The 22,534-nt window shown below is 39.8% G+C and overlaps 1 protein-coding gene across 2 annotated transcripts; it reads right to left on the minus strand.

Annotated features, from left to right (window-relative positions):
- Window positions 1–2,417: 2,417 nt before the first annotated feature.
- Window positions 2,418–22,198, minus strand: zgc:172120. 2 transcript variants are annotated; one of them, XM_073920026.1, is made up of 5 exons: window positions 22,008–22,198; window positions 19,572–19,708; window positions 19,361–19,486; window positions 17,898–18,173; window positions 2,418–3,010 (listed from the first exon to the last, which is right to left on the minus strand). In XM_073920026.1, exons 3-5 carry the CDS (start codon window positions 19,377–19,379, stop codon window positions 2,853–2,855), a joined length of 453 nt encoding a protein of 150 aa, XP_073776127.1. In that variant the 5' UTR covers window positions 19,380–19,486; window positions 19,572–19,708; window positions 22,008–22,198; the 3' UTR covers window positions 2,418–2,852.
- Between the last annotated feature and the right edge of the window lie 336 nt (window positions 22,199–22,534).

The following is a 22,534-nucleotide window of genomic DNA, read 5'->3' on the forward strand; positions in this document are numbered from 1 at the left end:
TTTGAAGAATGATTTCAGTAGTGTAGGAATGTGATTTAACTTCAGCGGTTCATACTGTAGTTCTGCCGAATGACTAAAAAACAGGATCAGTGTGATGGTGAAAAGCTGTACATTTCTAGTCAAACCATTCCTCTGCACTCTCAGACCCAAAAAATGAAATAAGGACAGTTTTAATAGTTAAAATATGGGAGAGTGTTGCTATTATGTGATTGTGTTGTACTGCAATATGGAGCAATTAAGGTATTAAGTTAAATCAAAAGTAATTTGCAAAGTACTTGAAAATGAAATTATTTAATGACAATTAATTATGGTTTAAACTGAATTAGTTACAAATAAACTGTATAAAATGATAAAAAACATACAATATTAAATGTACCCAGCTTAAATGTAAAATAAAGTTACCTGATAGAGAGGGAGAAAGAGGGGGAGCAGAGAATAAGGTCCAAAGAGAGAGCCAGAGAAGAAAGGCTCAAGGCCAAAAAATAACAGAGCAGGAGAGAGCAAAGTGGCAAAAGAGCTGGAACAATGTTTCATTCATTCATTCATTCTCTTGTCAGCTTAGTCCCTTTATTAATCCGGGGACGCCACAACAGAATGAACCGCCAACCCATCCAGCAAGTTTTTACGCAGCAGATGCCCATCTCTGGAAAACATCCACACACATATTCACACACACACACTCATACACTATGGACAATTTAGCCTACCCAATTCTGGGTACTGTGGGGGAAACCGGAGCACCCGGAGGAAACCCACACGAAGGCAGGGAGAACATGCAAACTCCACACAGAAACACCAACTAGAACAATCAGTTCAAATAAAAACACAACAAAAGTCAATAGAATACAATACAGATTTTAAATATGCAGTCAGGTTAAAGAGAATAAGCAGATGTTCTGAGCACTTCTAAACAGATGTGTTTTGAGTTTGGATGTAAATTGTGAAAGAGTCTAAATTACAGAGATCAGAAGAAAGTGAATTTCAAAGCTGAGGAGCAGAGTGGCTGAAGGTTCTGCTCCCCATGGTGACAAGGCGAACAGAGGGAACAGTGAGGTGAATAGGAGAAGACCTGAGTGTTCGAGAAGGCGTAGCGATATGAACAAAATTAGCAAGGTATGGAAGCCAGTGAAGCTGTTGTAAAATGGGTGTGATTTGACAGACAGAAGGAGTTTTTGTGATATGATGAGCTTCCTTTGAGACAATACGGGATGTCAACCAGCATTCTTCAAAATATGTTCTTTTGGGTTCAACATAAGAAAGAAACTGAAATAGTTTTTGAACAAGTGAAGGATGAGTGAATGAATTTTCAATTTTGGGTGACCGATCCCTTTAATGAAAACAGCAGTAAAGCGATAAATGGACCTGTTGGGATTAATCATGGTGCTGTTCTCACAAACCTTTAACCACACAGGTATGCATCATAAAACAGTTCAATTAATCAATGTTATCTATGTCATCACAGCAGTTTTATTGCTAAATGAGAACCAGCTCGGAAAATAGAGAATTATATGGTAGTGTGTCAACACTGATGGCACCAGAAAAAATAGTCGAGAGACAACACTGCAAACACTGGATTTCAAAGATGCTTGTTATTCAAAGGTGTAATGACAGGGTGCAGCGGATAATGTATGTTTGGCTTGGATTTGTAATGTACAGGTGGGATGAAGAATGACTCTGAGGTTCTTTTTCCACAATAATCTCTTCATTACACTGTGTCTGTGGGGCGTTAGTCTTGTGTAGCAAGAGAATAACAGAGAGATTATTATAGGTGAAGTTAAAATGAATCCAGTGAAATTTTCATTTAAAGAGCCCCTATTATGGATTTTAGAAATTGAGCTTCCATGCAGTGTGTAACTCAGCACTAAGTGAATGGAAACATCCAGCTGAGGTTTAAATCCAAAACTGCACCGTGATTAAAAATATTGATTCTTTAACCAAATAGTTGATTCAAATGGACCAGTTCATTCTTCCTCCACATCATAACATGTAAGTGTTTATATGTTATAGAAAAATATTAAACACAAATTAAAAAAGGAAAGGAATAATAAAGGAAAAATCAAGAGAAGCAGAAAATTGAAAGTTTTAGTTGAAATTTTGTAGGTTGTCATATTTTCTTTGCAATATTTTGCTTGAAATAATTGTATTATCTTTCAATTTCTCAACATGTTTGGTAAATAAATATTATTTTAATAAATAAATATGTTTAATAAATCTGATTTGTTTAAATGCATCAAAATATATTGCCTATATTCACTGAGAAATGGATACAAATTTTCATTTTCAAAATGGGGTGTATTCAATTATGCTGCGCACTGTACATATATACTTAAGGGCCTGGTAACAAGAAGCCTCAATTATATTTACCCAAACTTACTCCGCTGCCAACCACCAAAAAATATTGGATGTAAAATGGGCAATCTTGTCTCCTCAATTATATTTATTAACATTTCAGTGTAGAAAGCCTAGAATTTTGTAAAAGTACATGACAAAATTATATTTCACTTTAGTATAAACATGATAAAAAAGAAGATTTATAACTCTAGGTATAAGAACAGCTGCACATAAATGGAATAAATTACATATTATATATTTAATATGAAACATTTTTGACACAACATACAAATAAATATGTTTCAAATGTAAAGAAATGACTTTCGGTACACTGATGTGACTCCATCTGAGTCATTGACTTGTTGGAATGTGTGTAAATTGTTTATTCAGTCTTTCTTGTGAAATTTACAAACGATTGATTGTGACAGAAAACCACCTCACCGCTTGTGTTGTCATCACGGCCAGTGAGGTGATGTATCAGCCTTGAATCGCAGCAAGTTGAAACATGCATGAAGAACTGCTCAAGTATTACATTGATGGTTATGGTTCGTCGCACCAGTTGATCCCAGCTTTTTTCGCCTCACCAGTGTTAACCAAATAACTCCAATGAGCAGAACAATACAAACCAACGAGAGGACAACAACTGTGGCAGTACCTGGATTTGATTTTATGTTCTCATCTGAAACAGAAAAAGATTTAAAATAGATTTGGCATTGCACTTTATTGTCCTTTGCAGGAAATTTGTCTAGAAATCAAGCTACACGTCTGTCTTTGACTCAATCCACATATAACAATTGACAAGTAGCATTAAGAAAACTAACAACAGTGACAACTTTATAAGTTTATCATTTAAATGTCAATGAATATATGAGTTCCTGCAAACTCTCCTGCCATGACTGAAAAACAGTTTCTGAGAGTGATGGTATGAACAGCAACAGAAGGTTTCTAAGTGTAACAAGCCTTCCAAAAAGAGACTGGGGCTGCTTTACATACTTCCTCACTATAGTAAACAGAAGTAATCAGTACACTTTAAAAAAAAAAGTAGGTTTCACACAACTCCTTCATGTTGTCCAATACACATGGGCCGGTACAAAATTCTGAAGCTAAGATGACCTTAATAAAATAAAAATATCACTGTTTCACGGTATTGTGTTTACTGCTCTAAAATCTAATCTTTATAAATGTCTGGGTAAAAAAACTAAAACTTTTCCCTATTATACACAATATATTTTCTTTTAAGAAATATTTTAAATATTTTGCACCAGTAGTTTTTGATGTTTAGGTTTCTTTTATGGAGATACTGTTGCCCTCAAAAACTAAATAAAATAGTTATGAAAAACATGTGGAAAAACAAACAAACACTTACATAGACCCTAGGAATGATATAACAGAGTACTTTGGCAGTTTTAAAATTTTGACTTTTGCAAACCGTGGTAACCTTAAAACTTACAAATTAAAAATTACAAATTTAAGTGGATTGAACTTAAAAATAATTAAGTTGTTACCCAAAAAACTCAAGTATTGCGTCGTTTCAACTCATTTTAAATAAGTAGTTTGAACAAAGAGCAAAAGTCTTTTTTTTAATGGTAGTGTGTCTTTACAGTACTCAAAAGAGCTGGAAAAAACAAACTGACAACCTACTGTACGACCAATGAGACTCTGTAGTGCACAAACAGTGGACACTTGACTATCCCATAAGGCCACAGGACAGCATTTGTGAAAGGCTAAGAAGAAACTCACACTGAAAGGTCATGTGATAATAACAACATGGTGAATGTAGTACATCCGGATCACATTCATACTCTATAAAACACATGAAAAAAAAGACTGATAGCAAAATAAGAGCTTGTAATGTTAAATGCAACCTAGAGTCGTTCTTTTGCGTTATATTTTTAATACAACATATGATGTTTTTGCAGTTATAAAGACCAAAATTTGACAGAATTCTACAATTTCATCAATTTCGAGATCAAGACTTTAGGCTGGTTTATACTTCTGCGTCGAGTGATCAGTGTGACCCATGGAGCATTTTTTGCATGTAGTCGTGCATTTATACTTCTGTGTGCTGTTTGTGTCACTCTGCAATAACACTTCTGAAACACTAGCTGGCAGCAGGTTTTTATGTTCCTCTGTGTCGAGTCTCTTCACGGGTGTTTTGTTTTTCCTGAACGCTACCTTAATGTACAGGTAGCTAAAACTTTCTCATTCTGAGGCAGGAACTGGCGGACATGAAACAACTTTAATCACAAGGTAAACACATAACAACAGTTTCTATCTGGAGCTCCTTCTTGGGACTTGACACTTGTAAACACTGGTTGTTGCTAGATCAGATACGGTTGCGGGTGGTAGTTTACAATGATTATTTTTTAAACTTTCGTATTTATTGTATTTTATTGATGTCTACCTCTACCCCAACCCTAAACCCAACAGTCACAGTGACGTAAAAACACAAGTTGTACCAGTATTATTTGTGCTATTAATTAAATTACCCAATAAATTGTATTTTATTAATACCAACCCCCACCCCAACCCTAAACCCAACCGTCAGAGTACTGTAAAAATATGAATTATTGTTATTATGTTACAAATAACGATGCTATATTGATGTGCATAACCGCAGCTGTATCCCATCTAGACACTTGCTCAATCAGGTTCACAGCTCTCAACACCACCCACACTCGTTACCATACCAAGCCGAGCAATCACAGAGCTTGCGCTACATGTTGTCGCGTTGTGTAGTTACATTTTTTTGAGAGGGGTTACTTGCATGCTATCTGCTTTTTTTTTGTCTTTTTTTTTAACTGCATTGTTATTATTATTATTTTTTTAAATGTATTTAATTGTTTTGATTTTGCTCTTCAGGCCTGTGGATATTGTGTAAATAAATTCTTTATTATACAGTTTCTTGGAACAAAAAAATCCTTTGACCGCATGAAAGCTGTGTCAGTGTCCTGACATTTTATCCTACCCATCAGATTATGCTACCAACACATTTGAAAGGTTCTGAGGTTGGGATTAGGGATTAGAGCAATATTACAGCTTCATATCACACTGCTTCACATTACAATTTACACTGGTGGTAGCAAAATCTGATGGTTAGCATATTGCATCATTAAAATGTGCTACCTACTTTTTGAATGGGAGGTAGGACAATCTGACAAAGTAGAAAAACTCCTTTAGTCTTATTTGAAGTAAAAGAGTAGTTTTATGAGTCACACATATTCTGATGCAGACACAAGGTATTTGAAACACAATGCTTATCCAAATTACAGAGCACTGTCAGTTTTCTCACAGCTATTATTGTTAATCGGACACCTTCTGGTAGTTTCCATAATTATCAGGCAAACCTTATTTTACTGTCAGCTTAACTTTCCAGTCTTTACTGACTCTGTAAAATGCTGAGGTGTTCCACAGTGACTGAAACCCTCTGACTGCAGGTTGTGCAGATGAAGGCCATATAGATGACATTTTTTACAATTCTGCATCTTTACACCAGTAACTTATTTAAGACCCCAAATAGGCATGGTCTAACAGGGTTGTGCTTATTCTCTTAATGAGTTATGGGTGTGTTTTGAGCATAACATGCAATAAACCAATCTGAGTCTCATCTTGCATTCCCTTTAAGAGTCAGTTGTGTCACGCCATGGCACATTTACTATTTACATGGCAGACTTTGTAAGAGGAAAAACTGAATTCTTCACTAGTGAGAAAACAGACCATCTGCAGCACAGGGATATAGAACGAGCCTCCTCCATTTGGCTTCTTTACTTTCTCTTTACTTTTATTCTTTACTCCTTTACTTTTGTGGATAAAGAAATGGTGTTGTAAGTACTCCACTGAAAATTAGCCTACATATTTAATTTAGTTTGTTAAGCACAAAGATTTGTTTCAAAACTATTTCTCAATTCAGTTCTAATTTCTAGCAAACTTATAAATGAACAATAATAACAAAGTGTTGTCAAGAAACAGATATCCAAACACACAGCTGTAATAAATTACATTTGCTCAGTGTTCTACACCAATATATCTGTAATAAATTACATTTTCATGCTTTGTTTATTCTCCACAAATAAACAGGTAGCACATCATAATAATAATGTAGATTAGAGTGCTCGCATATCTACACTATTATTACTGTAGTAAATTAGCTCAAGGTTATTCTTCCCGCACCTTTCCCGCCGTTATAATGTTGCGAGTTATGATTCCGATTTCAAGGCTCGTGTACCTTCTGGAACATTATATAGCGGACTAGCTTAGCGGGAGGAAGATTCATTTGAACGGGGCTACTGAGGCAGAAGAATTTGCATAGGTAAATTTTATGCAAATGACAGAAATGTTAAAGTCTCTTAAAACGTTAATATGTTGCACTCAAATTAAAATAAAATGTCAACGATCGATTTATACAGCAAGTAAGCTTTTCAAAAAGTCCAAACTTGAACAGTATAAGAGAATCCTTAGCCTAGGTACAGTTAAACATTATATGCAAGGGTATTAAAACCAAAAATATTAATACAAGAGAAAGGGAAACTTTGCAAAACATATGATTAAACATAAAGGGAGTAAAGTTTATATGAAAACATCAGTGTTAAACAAGCAGTTTAAAGAGTCCTTTCTAAGTTGTTCCTGTGTTTAATGCCGCATGGCACATTCCTTTGGGTCGTAAATACCTTAGAATCAGGTTTCGAGCCTTCTCTGGGCAAAGTTGGCTGGTTGGGGAATAAAATGCAAAATATTTATGTGTCTGGTCTTCCATATTCGTTACACAGCCTATACTTATGCCCCATATGGTGATGCATACGTCTCCAAAAGCCGACAGGTGGACAAATCTAAACTTGTTTTTATTAAAACAAATATAAATATACATACATATAATAAACAATATTACTACTAATAACATTATACAAATACAAATTGTCATGAATAAACTGAAACAAAAAGCCCCAGCAAGATGAAGAAAGCATTGAGGCAGTGGTTTTTATATTTATATAGAAAATAATAATTTTTAATAACAATTTGTTCCTTTAATTTTTTTCATATGTGAAGATATTTGTGTATTGCTGTACATCCTGTGTGTAAGCATGTGTAAGCATTTGGACCTGCATAGGTGCATAACTAACGCACTCTGTGGTGGACTTTACACCAGCTTTTAGTTGGTCAGTGGCACAATCTATTTCAATTCCTTAAAATAGCAAGGCACAATGTGCCTTAACACAGCTCCATTTCACACCTGCGCACCCATGAGTCCACAAATCGGTGCAAATGGATTTGCTATTTAAATAACATGGTGCAAAACAGGACAATTAGGGTTGCACTGGTCTGAAAATAGCAACAAACCACTGCACCATACACGTCTTTTGGGCCTTATTGTGCCAGGTGTATGATAGGGCCCTAATGCTTAAAACAGTAAAATGTGTAAAAAAAAAGTCAATGAAAGGTGGAAGTAAAAAGTAAAGAGTGTAAGTAATTATTCACTTAATTGTAGTAATCATGTACGTTCCTTTTGCACTTTTTTGGTCATGTCACAATACATGACAGAGTTTTTACAGCGTATATTCATTCATTTCTTAATTTTTTTTAGGCTTAGTTATTTTAATCTGGGGTCGCCACAGTGGAATGAACCGTTAGCGCATAAATATTTATGTAAATAAAACAAAACAAATATTTACAGCACAGTTATTGACCAATCAGCATTAAGGAACAGAAATATCCATTTTATGACTCACAAAATAAAAAAAATCTAGAGTCTGGAACTTGATTACATTCACTTGTGCTTATTATGTGCGATTATCTGGCCATTATGTCTACATAGGTCAGTGTTTACCTACCCTGTTTTGTAGAGGCACACCAAGGCTTCATTGCACTCCATTTTTAGAAACTTCCCACTGGTTTAGGTATTTTTTATGTTTTGATCTGGGTTAGAGCTAAACTCTGCAGGAAAAAAACAGGATTGGGGATTTAGGGCGTTTCATTTAAACTCATTCAGATGTTCTGCCAGTAGTGCACACTTGTGTACAGTAATCAATGACATACTGTCAGGAATGGGACTGGAAGGACACAAATGCAGGTTCAAATTAAAGATTTTAATGAACAGCAAAGGCAGTAGTCAGGGCCACAAAATAACAGCCAAAAAATAACACAAAAATCCAAAAAGATCAAATAAATAGTCTTAGGACCTCCTCCGTTACCGGGTTTGAAAAGAGAAAAATAAAAATTTCCGAGGGGGAAAAAACAGAGTCTTTCGGCCAGTGGCGCGCTGCACACAAGGAGAAAAAACAACAAAAAAACGGCCGGGGTTAAGACAGCAAAAAATATATTGAGAAAAGAATGTCCTTACAAACTCCTCCGGTAGAGGGCGCACTATGGCCCGGCTGTTTTGGATGTGACCGACGAGAGCGAGCGAGGGAGAGGGGAAGTCGGACGGCAGGTGATGTCGGAGAACTCAGTGCGGAGGGGATGATGGTGCCTGAGAACAGAGGGATATGAGCCAAAAGGGAAAACACACAAGAAGGACAGAGCGCTAGAAGCTAGATGACGGCCAGGCGAAACACAACTGGAAGGGATAACACCAACCAACACGACAGGACTAGAGAGACAACTCAGAAGACTGTTACACGGACTGACACACAACGATCTGACACAGGATGACACACGAGAGGGAACTAAATAGGGGAAGGAGCATAACTGAATCCAGGTGAGATTAATTAAATCATGATAATAATAAAATAAGGTAACAAGGGGGAGGGAGGAATATTACGTTGAGCATAAGGTGACAGACCAAAACAAAACATCCACGCGTGCTAATGACATGACAACATAAACAAAGGCGGCGTGATCAAACCAGGGGTGTGACAGTACCCCCCCCCCCCCCCCCCCCCCCCTACGGGCGCCACCAGGCGCTGCAGGGAGAGGCTTACCTCGTCGCCGATGGAAATCCTCGACCAGCGCCTGATCAAGTATGTCCCGGGCTGGGACCCAACTCCTCTCCTCTGGACCATAGCCCTCCCAGTCCACTAGATACTGGAAACCCCTGCCCCTGAGTCTAACATCAAGCAACCTTCGTACTGTGTAGGCTGGTAAGCCGTCCACTAGTTGGGGGGGAGGGGGGGAAGGGGCAGAAGGGACAAGGGGGGAATACATCACAGGTTTAACCCTAGATACATGAAAAATAGGGTGTACCCGACCAAGCTTGGGGGGAAGCTTGAGCCTTACCACCACCGGACTCAAGACTTTAGTGATTTGATATGGACCAATGAACCTGGGGGCCAGCTTGCGTGAAGGCACCCTGAGAGGCAGGTCCTTGGTGGAGAGCCATACTCTTTGACCACAAATGTAATGAGGGGCAGGAGTCCGGTGTTGGTCGGCCGCTGCTTTGGTTCGTCTGCCAACTCGGACCAAGGCCTCCCTAGCTTTCCTCCAGGTGCGTCGACACCGCCGAACGAAAGCCAGGGCAGACGGAACGGCAGCTTCAGGTTCCTGTGAGGGAAACAAAGGGGCTTGGAATCCAATTGAACACTCAAATGGGGACAAACCTTTAGCTGACGACGGAAGAGAGTTGTGAGCGTACTCGACCCACGACAGTTGTTGGCACCAGGAGCTAGGATTGTGGGACGCCAGGCAGCGGAGAGTTCGTTCCAAATCCTGGTTGGCTCGTTCAGACTGCCCGTTGGTCTGAGGATGGAATCCTGATGACAGACTCGTAGAAGCCCCGATCTGTCGACAGAACTCCTTCCAAAAGCGGGAGACAAACTGGGGACCCCTGTCAGAAACCACATTAACCGGAAGACCATGAATCCGGAATACGTGATCAATCACCACTTGCGCAGTCTCCTTGGCTGAAGGAAGTTTGGGGAGGGGAATGAAATGGACTGATTTAGAGAAACGGTCCACCACCGTGAGAATGACGGTGTTTCCTTTAGATTCTGGGAGACCAGTGACAAAATCAAGGGCCACGTGTGACCATGGGCGGGACGGGATGGGTAGGGGGCGAAGCAGACCAACGGGAGGTGCATTAGAAGTCTTGTTCTGGGCACAAACAGAACAAGCCGCCACAAACTGCCTGACGTCCTTGGCCATGGATGGCCACCAGAATCGTTGGTGAATCATAGCCAGCGATCTCCGCACTCCTGGGTGACAGGCTAGCCTGGACGAGTGTCCCCACTGGATGACCTCTGAGCGAAGTCTGGTTGGAACAAACAGACGGCCCGCTGGGACCCTCCCTGGAACTGAGATCTTTTGTATGGCCTTCTCCACCCGTCTCTCAATGTCCCAGGAGATAGACGCCACCACCATTTCTTTTGGTAAAATGGCATCAACCGATTTCTCCTTTCCTGGGGCCTCAAAGAGACGGGAGAGGGCATCGGGCTTGACATTCTTGGTTCCAGGTCTGAATGATAGGGTAAATTTAAAGCGGTCAAAGAAGAGGGCCCAGCGAGCCTGTCGAGGGGTCAGCCTCCTGGCTGAACGGATATATTCGAGATTCTTGTGATCCGTCCAGACCAGGAAAGGTTGGGCTGCCCCTTCTAGCCAATGACGCCACTCCCCCAGAGCCAGCCTGACTGCCAATAATTCTCGGTTCCCTACGTCATAATTCCGTTCCGAAGGGTTTAGGCGGTGGGAAAAGAAGGCACACGGATGTACTTTCCCGTCCAGGCAAGACCTCTGAGATAGAACTGCGCCTACCCCGACATCAGATGCATCCACCTCAACAATAAATTTTTGTTCAGGATCTGGAATGGACAAAACAGGAGCAGAGACAAAACGGGACTTCAATTCATCAAAGGCCACCTGTGCATCACTATTCCACTTGAACCATACCTTGGGAGAGGTGAGTGCTGTTAAAGGTGCAGCAATCTGGCCGAAGTTCCTGATGAATCGCCGGTAAAAGTTTGCAAAGCCCAGGAACCGCTGCAGAGCTTTGCGAGAGTCAGGGGTTGGCCACTCGGCAACAGCCCTTATCTTACAGGGATCTGCCTGGATCTCTCCCGCTGAGATGATGAACCCCAGAAACGGAATTGACTGGGCATGGAAAACGCACTTCTCCGCCTTGACATAAAGTTGGTTCTCCAACAACCATTGTAGCACCTGGCGTACGTGTTGAATATGTATATGCAGGCACGGGGAAAAGATCAAAATATCATCGAGATACACAAAGACAAAACGATTAACCATGTCTCTCAACACATCATTAACCAGGGCCTGAAAGACAGCCGGGGCGTTGGTCAGACCGAACGGTAAGACCCGGTATTCAAAGTGTCCCGTAGGGGTGTTAAAGGCTGTCTTCCACTCATCCCCCTCACGTATGCGGACAAGATGGTAGGCATTCCTGAGGTCAAGTTTGGTGAATACCTTGGCTCCCTGCAACAGCTCAAAAGCAGACGACATGAGAGGTAGGGGGTACCCGTTTTTAACGGTAATGTCGTTGAGCCCTCGATAATCAATGCATGGACGCAGGGAGCCATCCTTCTTCTTAACAAAGAAGAATCCAGCACCTGCAGGAGACGAGGAGGGTCGGATGAGACCGGTTTTAAGGGATTCATTAATGTACCTGTCCATAGCCTCTCTCTCTGGACCAGAAAGGGAAAACAAGTGTCCCTTAGGCGGAGAAGTGCCTGGGAGGAGCTCGATGGCACAATCGTATGGTCTGTGAGGAGGCAAGGAAGTGGCCCGGGACTTATTAAACACCTGGCGCAGGCCGTGGTACTCCACCGGGACCCCAGTCAGATCAGCAGCCTCTGCCTGTAACACAGAGGACACAGAAACAGGAAAAGGGGCACTGCCCAGACAAGAAGACAAACAATACTGGCTCCAAGATAAAATGGTATTACCAGACCAATCAACATGAGGACCATGCTTTACTAACCACGGGTGCCCTAACACTATGGAGGCACTCGGGGAATCCAGAAGCAACAGAGTGGTCACCTCGTGATGATTGCCTGAAACAGTCAGGTTAATAGGAGGGGTAGAATGGGAAACAGTGGTTATAAGGGAGCCGTTGAGGGAGCGAGCAGGGATAGGATCAGGAAGAGGGATAGCAGGAATTCCCCACAAAGCAGCTAGGGAGGAGTCCATAAAATTTCCTTCAGCCCCCGAGTCAACCAGGGCTGAACAAGAATTAGAGGAATCACTGAAGTGTACAGAAACAGGAAGAAGAGTGCGGGAGGAAGAGTGTAGGAAAGGGGTAGTGCTCACCAGTATCCCCCTCTTCACTGGTGAGGCTTGGCGTTTGAGTGGGCAGGCTACAGCAAAATGTCCAGGCTTCCCACAGTAAAGGCAGAGTCCCTGGACGAAGCGTTGCTGTCTCTGTAGTGGGGTAAGACGAAGACGCCCTACTTGCATGGGCTCCGGATCCATTGGAGCAGAACCAGATGCTTCTGCAGCCAAGACTGGACGGGAATCCTCCACTCTCCATGGGGGGCGAACCGTTAGACGCTGACGACGACGATGGAGACGTCCCTCAATCCGCAGGGCCATGTTAACTAGGTCATCAAGGTCCTGGGGAAGATCCTGTGTGGCCAGCTCGTCCTGAATGTCATCCTGTAACCCGGCGCGGAACATAGACCTGCACGCGCCCTCGTTCCAGTCACAGGAGGCCGCCAGAGTCTTGAAGGCGATGGCATATTCAGTAACGGATTGTCCTGCCTGGCGTAGACGTGCCAGCTGGTCCGCTGCTTCCTGGCCCCGGACTGATCGGTCAAATAATCTCACCATTTCTTGGCGAAAGTCTTCAAACGAAGCACAGCAAGGGGCTCTAGTCTCCCACACTGACGTTCCCCAGTCGCGAGCTTTACCGGTGAGGAGGGTCAATACAAACGCCACTTTAGATTCCTCAGATGCATAAGTGCGTGGTTGTAAGGTGAAAACCACTGCACACTGAGACAAGAAGGCTCTACAGGAATTAGGGTCTCCGTTGTAGGGTGGAGGGTTGTTGCAACGGGGCTCCGGATCATGATGACGGAGAGGACCCCCCTGGGCTGCCTCATGCTGTAGGTCCTGGACGAGTGCAGTTAGCTCTGCCACTTGATTGGCCAGGAATTCCACCTCCCTGGTGGTGTTGGTTAATCTAGCCTCATGCTGGCCTAAGAGTGCACCTTGCTGGATGACTGCAGTTCTGACCGTGTCTGAACCTGCTGCGTCCATTCTCTGGTCAGATCGTACTGTCAGGAATGGGACTGGAAGGACACAAATGCAGGTTCAAAGTAAAGATTTTAATGAACAGCAAAGGCAGTAGTCAGGGCCACAAAATAACAGCCAAAAAATAACACAAAAATCCAAAAAGATCAAATAAATAGTCTTAGGACCTCCTCCGTTACCGGGTTTGAAAAGAGAAAAATAAAAATTTCCGAGGGGGAAAAAACAGAGTCTTTCGGCCAGTGGCGCGCTGCACACAAGGAGAAAAAACAACAAAAAAACGGCCGGGGTTAAGACAGCAAAAAATATATTGAGAAAAGAATGTCCTTACAAACTCCTCCGGTAGAGGGCGCACTATGGCCCGGCTGTTTTGGATGTGACCGACGAGAGCGAGCGAGGGAGAGGGGAAGTCGGACGGCAGGTGATGTCGGAGAACTCAGTGCGGAGGGGATGATGGTGCCTGAGAACAGAGGGATATGAGCCAAAAGGGAAAACACACAAGAAGGACAGAGCGCTAGAAGCTAGATGACGGCCAGGCGAAACACAACTGGAAGGGATAACACCAACCAACACGACAGGACTAGAGAGACAACTCAGTAGACTGTTACACGGACTGACACACAACGATCTGACACAGGATGACACACGAGAGGGAACTAAATAGGGGAAGGAGCATAACTGAATCCAGGTGAGATTAATTAAATCATGATAATAGTAAAATAAGGTAACAAGGGGGAGGGAGGAATATTACGTTGAGCACAAGGTGACAGACCAAAACAAAACATCCACGCGTGCTAATGACATGACAACATAAACAAAGGCGGCGTGATCAAACCAGGGGTGTGACACATACATCCGAGGGAATGAGATGGAGGGAAGTTAACGTGTGAAGGGTATGCAAAATTGGACTGGGATGCAGCCCAAGAGTACATATTTCGGATGTCTTTATTATATGAACCTAGGTTTTGGAATCACATCGACTGTTGATTCAGGTGTGTTTGGTGAAGTGTAGTGTAGGTATGCCGCCAAAAATATTTAGGTAATACTGTTGTAGACTGTAGAAGAGACTCCAAAAGCTCAGATAAGGGAAATACCCAAAATATTCTGTGGTGTGCCTCTAAAATCAGGGTTGGGAAAGACAGATATAAGACGTAGCATTGGATTATAATTAACTAGAACCATCATTTTCAATAGAATCTGGATGCAGATTTGCATTTGCAAGCTGAGACTGCATATCTCAGAGGTGCAATGTGCACTTAATGGAGCTAGTGACGTCACTGTAAACGGTAGGGTTAGAGGTTGGGTAAGATGGGCATTAAAAGCATTGCATCATTTTTACATTTACAAGACACAACTAATCATCGACATATGGCCTGATTTAGAGTAATTGTGAACCGAAAAATCTTTATTGTTAACACCACTGACCATATTGACTAGTCGGGTAGTTTATTTCCAAATGTGTTATTTAAAATGTCATTTACCGTGTCTGCAATCTGACCTTTAGAAATGTACACCCATTAGAGAAAAAACTGTCTGAACTCTGGAGCTGCACTAATGGAAAATGTTGGTACAGTAGATAGTAACTAAGCTACAGAGGCTGCTGTACAAATATTGAAAAAGCATAAGCAGCCCGATCACATTTGAACTTGGAGACTGCGGTCTAAAATAAAATATTCATAATCAGGAAATAACAAAATAATCAAATAAAAAAAATAATGAAATTAAAATGACTTAAAGGGATCATTCACACACAAATACAATTGTACACATTACTTAGTCACCTTGGTTCAAAAGCTATATTCATTCCTTCATTCTGTTGAACACAAAAGAAGATATACTGAAGAAAGCTACTGGAATGATCTAAATTATAGTAGGAAAACAAATACTATTGAATTGAATGGTTAGAAGTTCAGCTTTCTTCATAATATCTTCTTTTGTGTTTAACAGAATAAAGACAGTCAAACAGGTTTGAAACAAAATAAAAGATGAGTAAGGAATGACAGAATATTCAGTTGAAAAAAAAGAGTGAGCTACTGCTTTAATCCCAAACACATTTCCTCTGTTGAAAGATGTTTAAGTTTTAGGGAAAAACCCAGCGCTGCTAATTATATCTGCTATATATAGTGTTTCCCAAGCCTGTTGATTGAGCTACACCTATGCAGCCCACTACTACATGGGTGTGTGTGTGTGTGTGTGTGAATGTGTGTGTGTATACTTATTTTACTTTAAAAATTGAGTAAACCTATTTGTAACTGGAGTGGTTAGCTTAAGTTTTATAATTATTCATAATTTATATATGCAGTTTACCCACTTTTAAATAATGTCAACTAATCCCTTTTTAAAGTGCAGAATATTCTGCTCACACTATTTGTTAGTAAGATGCTCATCAACTATGAAAAGATTAATAACCTTACTGTGAATGGATAAAACCTGAGCTAAATGTGAACAAGTACAGTGAACAAGTAGTTTTATTTTAAATCTTTAACTGCAAAAAATTAAAATAAAAACAAGCGAAAGCAATAGTATCTGGATGCTCCCTTTATTGTGCAAGCTGAGATTGCATCACTCAGTGATGTAATGTCAGACACAATGCACTCAATGTAATGTAATGTGTATTTCTATAGCACATTTATTGTGTGTGGCCATTCACCTGAAGCGCTTCACAATCATGAGGGGAGCCTCTTTACACCATCACCAGTGTACAGCATCCCCTTCGATGATATGACGGCAGCCAAAGGACAAAGGCGCCAGTGCACTCAACACACACCAGCTATTGGTGGAGTAAAGAGACAGTGATAGAGCCAATTCGGTGGATGGGGATGATTGGGAGGCCATGATGGGTAAGGGCCGATTGAGGGACTTTGGCCAGGACGCCGAATAACACCTTCTTTTACGAGAAGTGCCATGGGATTTTTAATGACCACAGAGAGTCAGGACCTTGGTTTAACGTCTCGTCCGAAAGACAGCGCTCACTCACAGTGTAGTGTCCCCTTCACTTTACAGGGGCATTAGGACTCACACAGACCACGGATTGAGCGGATGCGGATGGGGATGGGTGAGGGACACAGCACCATCTCAGACATTAAGATGGCAAAACTTGATTAACATATAAAGCACAGCTGTGATGACAGACAATAAGCAAAATAATGAAAAGCAGTCAAATTAAAGTGTATGAAAGGTTTGACTTTAAGTTGTTTAGAGGTCATTCTGACTGAACCCAAGGTACTGCTTTGTATTTTAAGTAAACTTTTTCATTTAGATCTTTTTCATTTTAGTCTTTACTCATTGTCATTTTATTCTTACACACTTTTTAAGTACTATTAATTGCTACAAGGGGTACCACGATGGCTCAGTGGCTAGCACTGTTGCCTCACAGCAAGAAGGTCACTGGTTCAAGTCCCGGCTGGGTCTGTTGGCATTTCTGTGTGGAGTTTGCATGTTCTCCCCATGTTGGCATTTCCTTTCCTCCAGACATGTGGCATGGGTGAACTGAATAAACAAAATTGGCCGTAGCAAATGTGTGTTACTGAGTGTGTATGGATGTTTTCTCTTAATGGGTTCCAGCTGGAAGAGCATCCACTGTCTAAAACATATGCTGGATAAGTTGGCGGTTTGTTCTGCTGTGGCAACGCTTGATGAATAAAGGGACTAAGCTGAGGGAAAATGAATAAATGATTGCTACAAATGCTGATTTAGCAAGATCTTATTGTTCTTGCATGGGTAAATTAAAATTTGCTTGGCTTAATCTTAACAAACCATCTAAAATCTCTGAATTAATCTTTCCTGTTTCATAATAGTTGGTGTAGTTAAAAGAGTTAATCCCAATTTCCTAGCATTTCAATTCAAAGTGTGATTCAAATCTCTTTTCACTCATAAAAATGTGCACCACAAAACCACCCTAATCTTATTTAAAACCACAGGTGTCTTATTCATTACAATAGATTAGTTTTGACTATTGCTAAAGCAATGCACAGATGTCACACCCAAACTATTACCATCAACAATTACTCAGAACACACCCTTAGTTGAGCCCTACTAATGTTCTACCATCATTTATAAACACAATCAAGTCTGTAGATGCAGATCCCCTGTCAAAACACACAGTACGTCTAAAATTATGACATAAATGTGTGGTTTGGTATTTCTAAAATCCAACCTGAGTGAGATAAAGTAATTCTGTGATGTTAAATAGCAGGGAGGACTATGACAACAAATCACTTCTGACAAGTGAAACATTGCTAAAGTGTATGAAGTAATCTCTGACATGTCTCAAACCGTCACTTCCMMCACACACACACACACACACACACACACACACACACACACACACACACACACACACACACACACACACACACACACACACACACACACACACACACACACACACACACACACACACACACACACACATTTCACACACAAAGAGAAATCCTTACCATAGCTGAAGGTCACCGGCCTATGGATATTCTGGTTCAGAAGGTGGTTCTTTAGTGTAAATGTTACATTAACCACTTGCTTCTTGACTTCATATCTGCTTTTTATTAAATAAAGCCCATCTTCTGTGTGCTTGAGGAGCTCCAGGGGGCAACTGAGGGTCTGATCGTGTTCATCCACCCAGATCACCTCAGGCTTGGGAAAACCCTCCGTCTCAAACTCCACTGTCAATGCAGATGAGTTTAGATGGATACTCAATCTGGGCTCTGAATAAAGTGCTGAAAAAGACATTCACAATCAACTGTACTGTACTGAAAAACAAAACAAGTTTATAACCCTTTTTGAGATATCTTTGAACCTCTCTCAAAGTATGACATACAGTAAGTATCAAGTTGGTCATCTTTTCTATTGTAAACCCCTACATCTGTTGGGATTTGATAGTGTTGGTCAGAGTCAATGTCTAAAAAATTGTGGAATTTAATCTGGGGATTGTCCATATTGTTTGTAATCTGTCAGTGGAGTGTGAATTGACATAGAACAGAATGCAATTCATTGCAATATTCAAGAAAAAAAGACTCATACTAAATAGGAAACAGTTCTTGGTTCTAAGCCCTGGTGTTGAATAAACCAAATTCCCCAACAAACATATGTTTTGGAAAGTGTTTCAAGAGACACTTAGCTATTGCTTTATTTAATTTGCAGATTTGGCATGCTGTCCCAGGAGAGAAACCCCAGGTTCGGAGATACTTGAGCCCAAGGCTTAGGCCTGGTCATGTAGCATGACAGGGGGTCTGAGATCATAGGATCATGGAAACTATACAATATTATATTTGTGCATATACATTAGATTAGTCAGTACAGAAGCCAAATCTAGAGCTTATCTAACAAAATAACTTACAATAACTGTCCAAAAACTAGTACACCCAAATTTATGTTATAGAAAAATATTAAACATAATTTAAAAAAGAGGAAAAATCAAGACAAGCAAAAAAATTAAGAAATTTAGTTGAAATTTTGTAGGTTGTATATATATATATATATATATATATATATATATATATATATATATATATATATATTTGCAATATTTTACTTGAATTTAATTTTATGATCTTTCTATTTCTAAATATGTTTGGTGACTAAAATATTATTTTAATAACTATATCTGTTTTATAAATCTGTTTTGTTTAAATGCACTAAATACATAGCCTATATTCACAGAGAAATGGAGAAAAACATTACTTTTCAAAATGGGGTGTCCTAAATTATGCTGAACACTGTACCTGAGGCACATGGACCCTATAGACTCAAACGTGTACCTGTGCACCAACCCCAGTGAACTCTCTTGTACCTTTATTTCTGACAGTGTAAACAGATTTGTTTTATATGTTTGTTTTGGGGATCTAGGAGCTCCTACAAGTATTGTACAATAAGGGTCATCCATATTCATCCATCATAGTCATACCTCCATAAGTCACTTCCATTGAGGCTCTTCCTGTTCCCTTTGTATTGCTCACTATGCACAGGTACCGGCCAGCATCCTTCCAGCTAACTGCTGCTATTCTGATAGATGCATTTCCCTTATGAAGCTCTGTAACAAACAGTGAAGTCCGACTATGGTATTCTGGACTCTGTCTCTCCAATTGGTCCTGTTGATAATAGAAACTATGAACGACCTGTGAGTCCTCCTCTCGCTGCCAGGTAACCACCAAGTTGGAGAGGTTAAGGTCTGGTGTGAATTCACAGCCCAGAACAGCTGAATGACCTCTGAGAGCCAGCAGATGTTTATCAGGGGCATTCACTTCAAATGGGGCTGGAAAAGAGAAACACGTTTAGATTACCTACATTCATTTAGAAGATGGGTTTATCTAATAAGACAAACAAATGAGAAGAACAGAAGCAATTAAACAAATGAAATAGGACCAATTTTTAAGCATAGCGTGCATCAGTTTATCACAGTATCACAAGGTAAGATTTTTAAACAAATAAATAGAAAAATAGATTGAATTTAAAATGAAAAGAGGACTTTAGTTGCTGAGACCCTTCCACAGATTAATTGATTACCTAAACAATAACAAAATGTGCTAGCATTGCAAATTTCTGTGGAAAATATGCAGATTTTAAGACTGCTTGAGTTGACATGGACTGTTCACTTGTGCAAGCTTCTGGAGAGCACACATGTCTGAAGTAGTGAGTTAAGGTATAGAGATACAGAGCCATTGTTTGTTTTGTGGGCAAAATTTGTTCCCTGATTTTGATACGGGTATGTACTAGCAACAAGGGAAATGTGATAACAGAGATGCACTGAACAATCTAATGACTGCTACAATCTGGATCAGTTGCAGAAGTTTGGTAGTGCTTGCTACAATGTCTACCAAGAGTGCATTGCAATTATTCAGGCTGGGTAAAACTAAATGTAAACAAGACAAGGAGTTGTGTAGCATACTCCGATAGGAAACACCAGATCTTCCAAATGTAAGGCAAATCTGTAAAAGCAGTTAAAATGATGTGGTCTGTGAAGAATCACAAATCATTAAATACACCTCTAAGATTCTTGCCTGTAATGGTTGATGTGCCTAGATGAGATGGTACAATGAATCGTAAGCCATTCCATCTCTGTACGGGTTGCACTGAATGTCTTTCAGCAAAGTCTTTGTCAGGTTAGCTAAGATATAAGCAGCTTTGATCATATCATTAGATTGGAATTTCTCTGAGAAGCCATGGGTCTGTTTGACAAGTGATGTCATGTTCTGATACATGCTACATCTCGGCTCTCCAAAAAAAGTAGACTTTAAATGGAATATTTTGATATAAAAAAGTTTCATGAAAACAAACTCTGGACCTGACAACAATGGTACAGAAAGAATGTCAAGCCTCCAGCAAGTCAGAAACCCTGAGCTGTAACATTGAAAGTACAAACAAAAGTGTATATTTTACCATTTCCTCCAAGTAACTGAGTGTGAACCGGAAAGGATTGATTGAAAAAAGGATTTATAAAGATGATTTAATGTAGCTAAACCGCATTGTTATTGCTCCACAGATGTAGCAAAGCTTTGAAATCAGCAACTCTGCATTAGAAGCAAAGACAGAATATTTTGGGTCTGCATCATATTTACAAAAGTGACTTTATACAGGAAAACAGATGTAAAACAATGATTGATTTCAAATAACGCAAAAAAAAATGCTTGAAATAATTCCCTTTATAGTCATTCAGTGTAATAGTCCGAATATTAATTTTACAATTATTACATGTACATTACATTATTTTCTAGAAATTACAAAAAGAGTTTCTATTAAAAACAGAAGCAATATATTTTTAACAGACTGGAGTGAGTTACTCAACTTATAGGGTTTTGTACACCTAAAGACCTTGTTTAGATGTGGTATTTCTATACATTTGTCAGGTTTTTTGTCCTCAAACCACTCCTTTGCTTAAGGCTAGAACCTTTAACATCATCCAAAGCCAATTGTTTTGTTTTTAACTGTTGTAGGCTGTGTAGGCTGTGTGTCATGGCATGCATTGAAAATAAAGTTCAAAAGTTTTGTTTTGTAAAACTGAAGAAACCCTTTATTTCTAAATTAAACTAATAAATACTAAAATATAAAAGTTATGTGTAATGTGTGATGAAGCATCTAGTTTTAGCATTCCATTTACATTCGTTCCATGTAAATTACTCTGTAAATTATTAGGAAGAGACTAAAAAAGAAACAAAAAGTCAAATACTACATATTAAAACATGGTCAAACAGCTTGACCAAAGTAATTCAAGTTAACTCCTATTAACCTTTGATAATACATACTGTATGTTTCATACAGAACAATTATATAAAAAAAAAAATTTATAAGAAAGTAAAATTAATAATAATATTCACTGAGTAAAACTAATATATACAACAACAACTGCAAAAAAAAAAAAAAACTAACTCTGTCCCATTATCACCACAAAAAAGTTTTTCTTTTGTTTGTTTAAAAGTTTTTGCCAGATTTCCATTTCATATTGCATACAACATGTTTGATGACAAAGAACATTGACAGTGCTGCATATTATACTGCACCTGGAGCATTTACAATAAAGGCTTTGCGATTTCTTTTTAATAATATATATTTCTTACCCACAAGGACACCCCCAAAAAACAAAACGAGCCAACGCATCGTCGCAGGGGTCCAGGCGCATGGTTCAAGAAACCAACGGATCAGTGCATAGTTAAGGATATCAGAAATAAAAATTATTCATCAAAGGATATTCCGCTTCTCTGTTTAAATGATGTGTAACTCCCATGGTAAGGTGCTAAAGAAAATGAAGAGCTCTACTTGGTGCGCCTTAGTTTACAAAGGCAAAGTAGCGCGTAACTGCCCAAGATTTACCCACTGGCCCCACCTGCAGCTGACTCTCCATACAGCAGCTACGTAGATCAGAGAACAGAAGGTTATTGTGTAAATTAAAATAATATAGCCTAATGTTTACCGATTTATTCCGGATTGGAGACCCTTGATAAAGCAATAAAATCAAAGTAATTGAGCAATTGAGTGATGATCAATTGGTATATTTATTTATTAATAAAGATTACCGGGTTTAGAAAATCATATTCAGATTTTTGAGAGAACTTTCCCCAACCTGAAGAACATCTGTTAAGGGGTT

This window comes from Danio rerio, chromosome 13 (genome assembly GCF_049306965.1).
Source record: "Danio rerio strain Tuebingen ecotype United States chromosome 13, GRCz12tu, whole genome shotgun sequence".
Classification (NCBI taxonomy): Eukaryota; Metazoa; Chordata; class Actinopteri; order Cypriniformes; family Danionidae; genus Danio; species Danio rerio.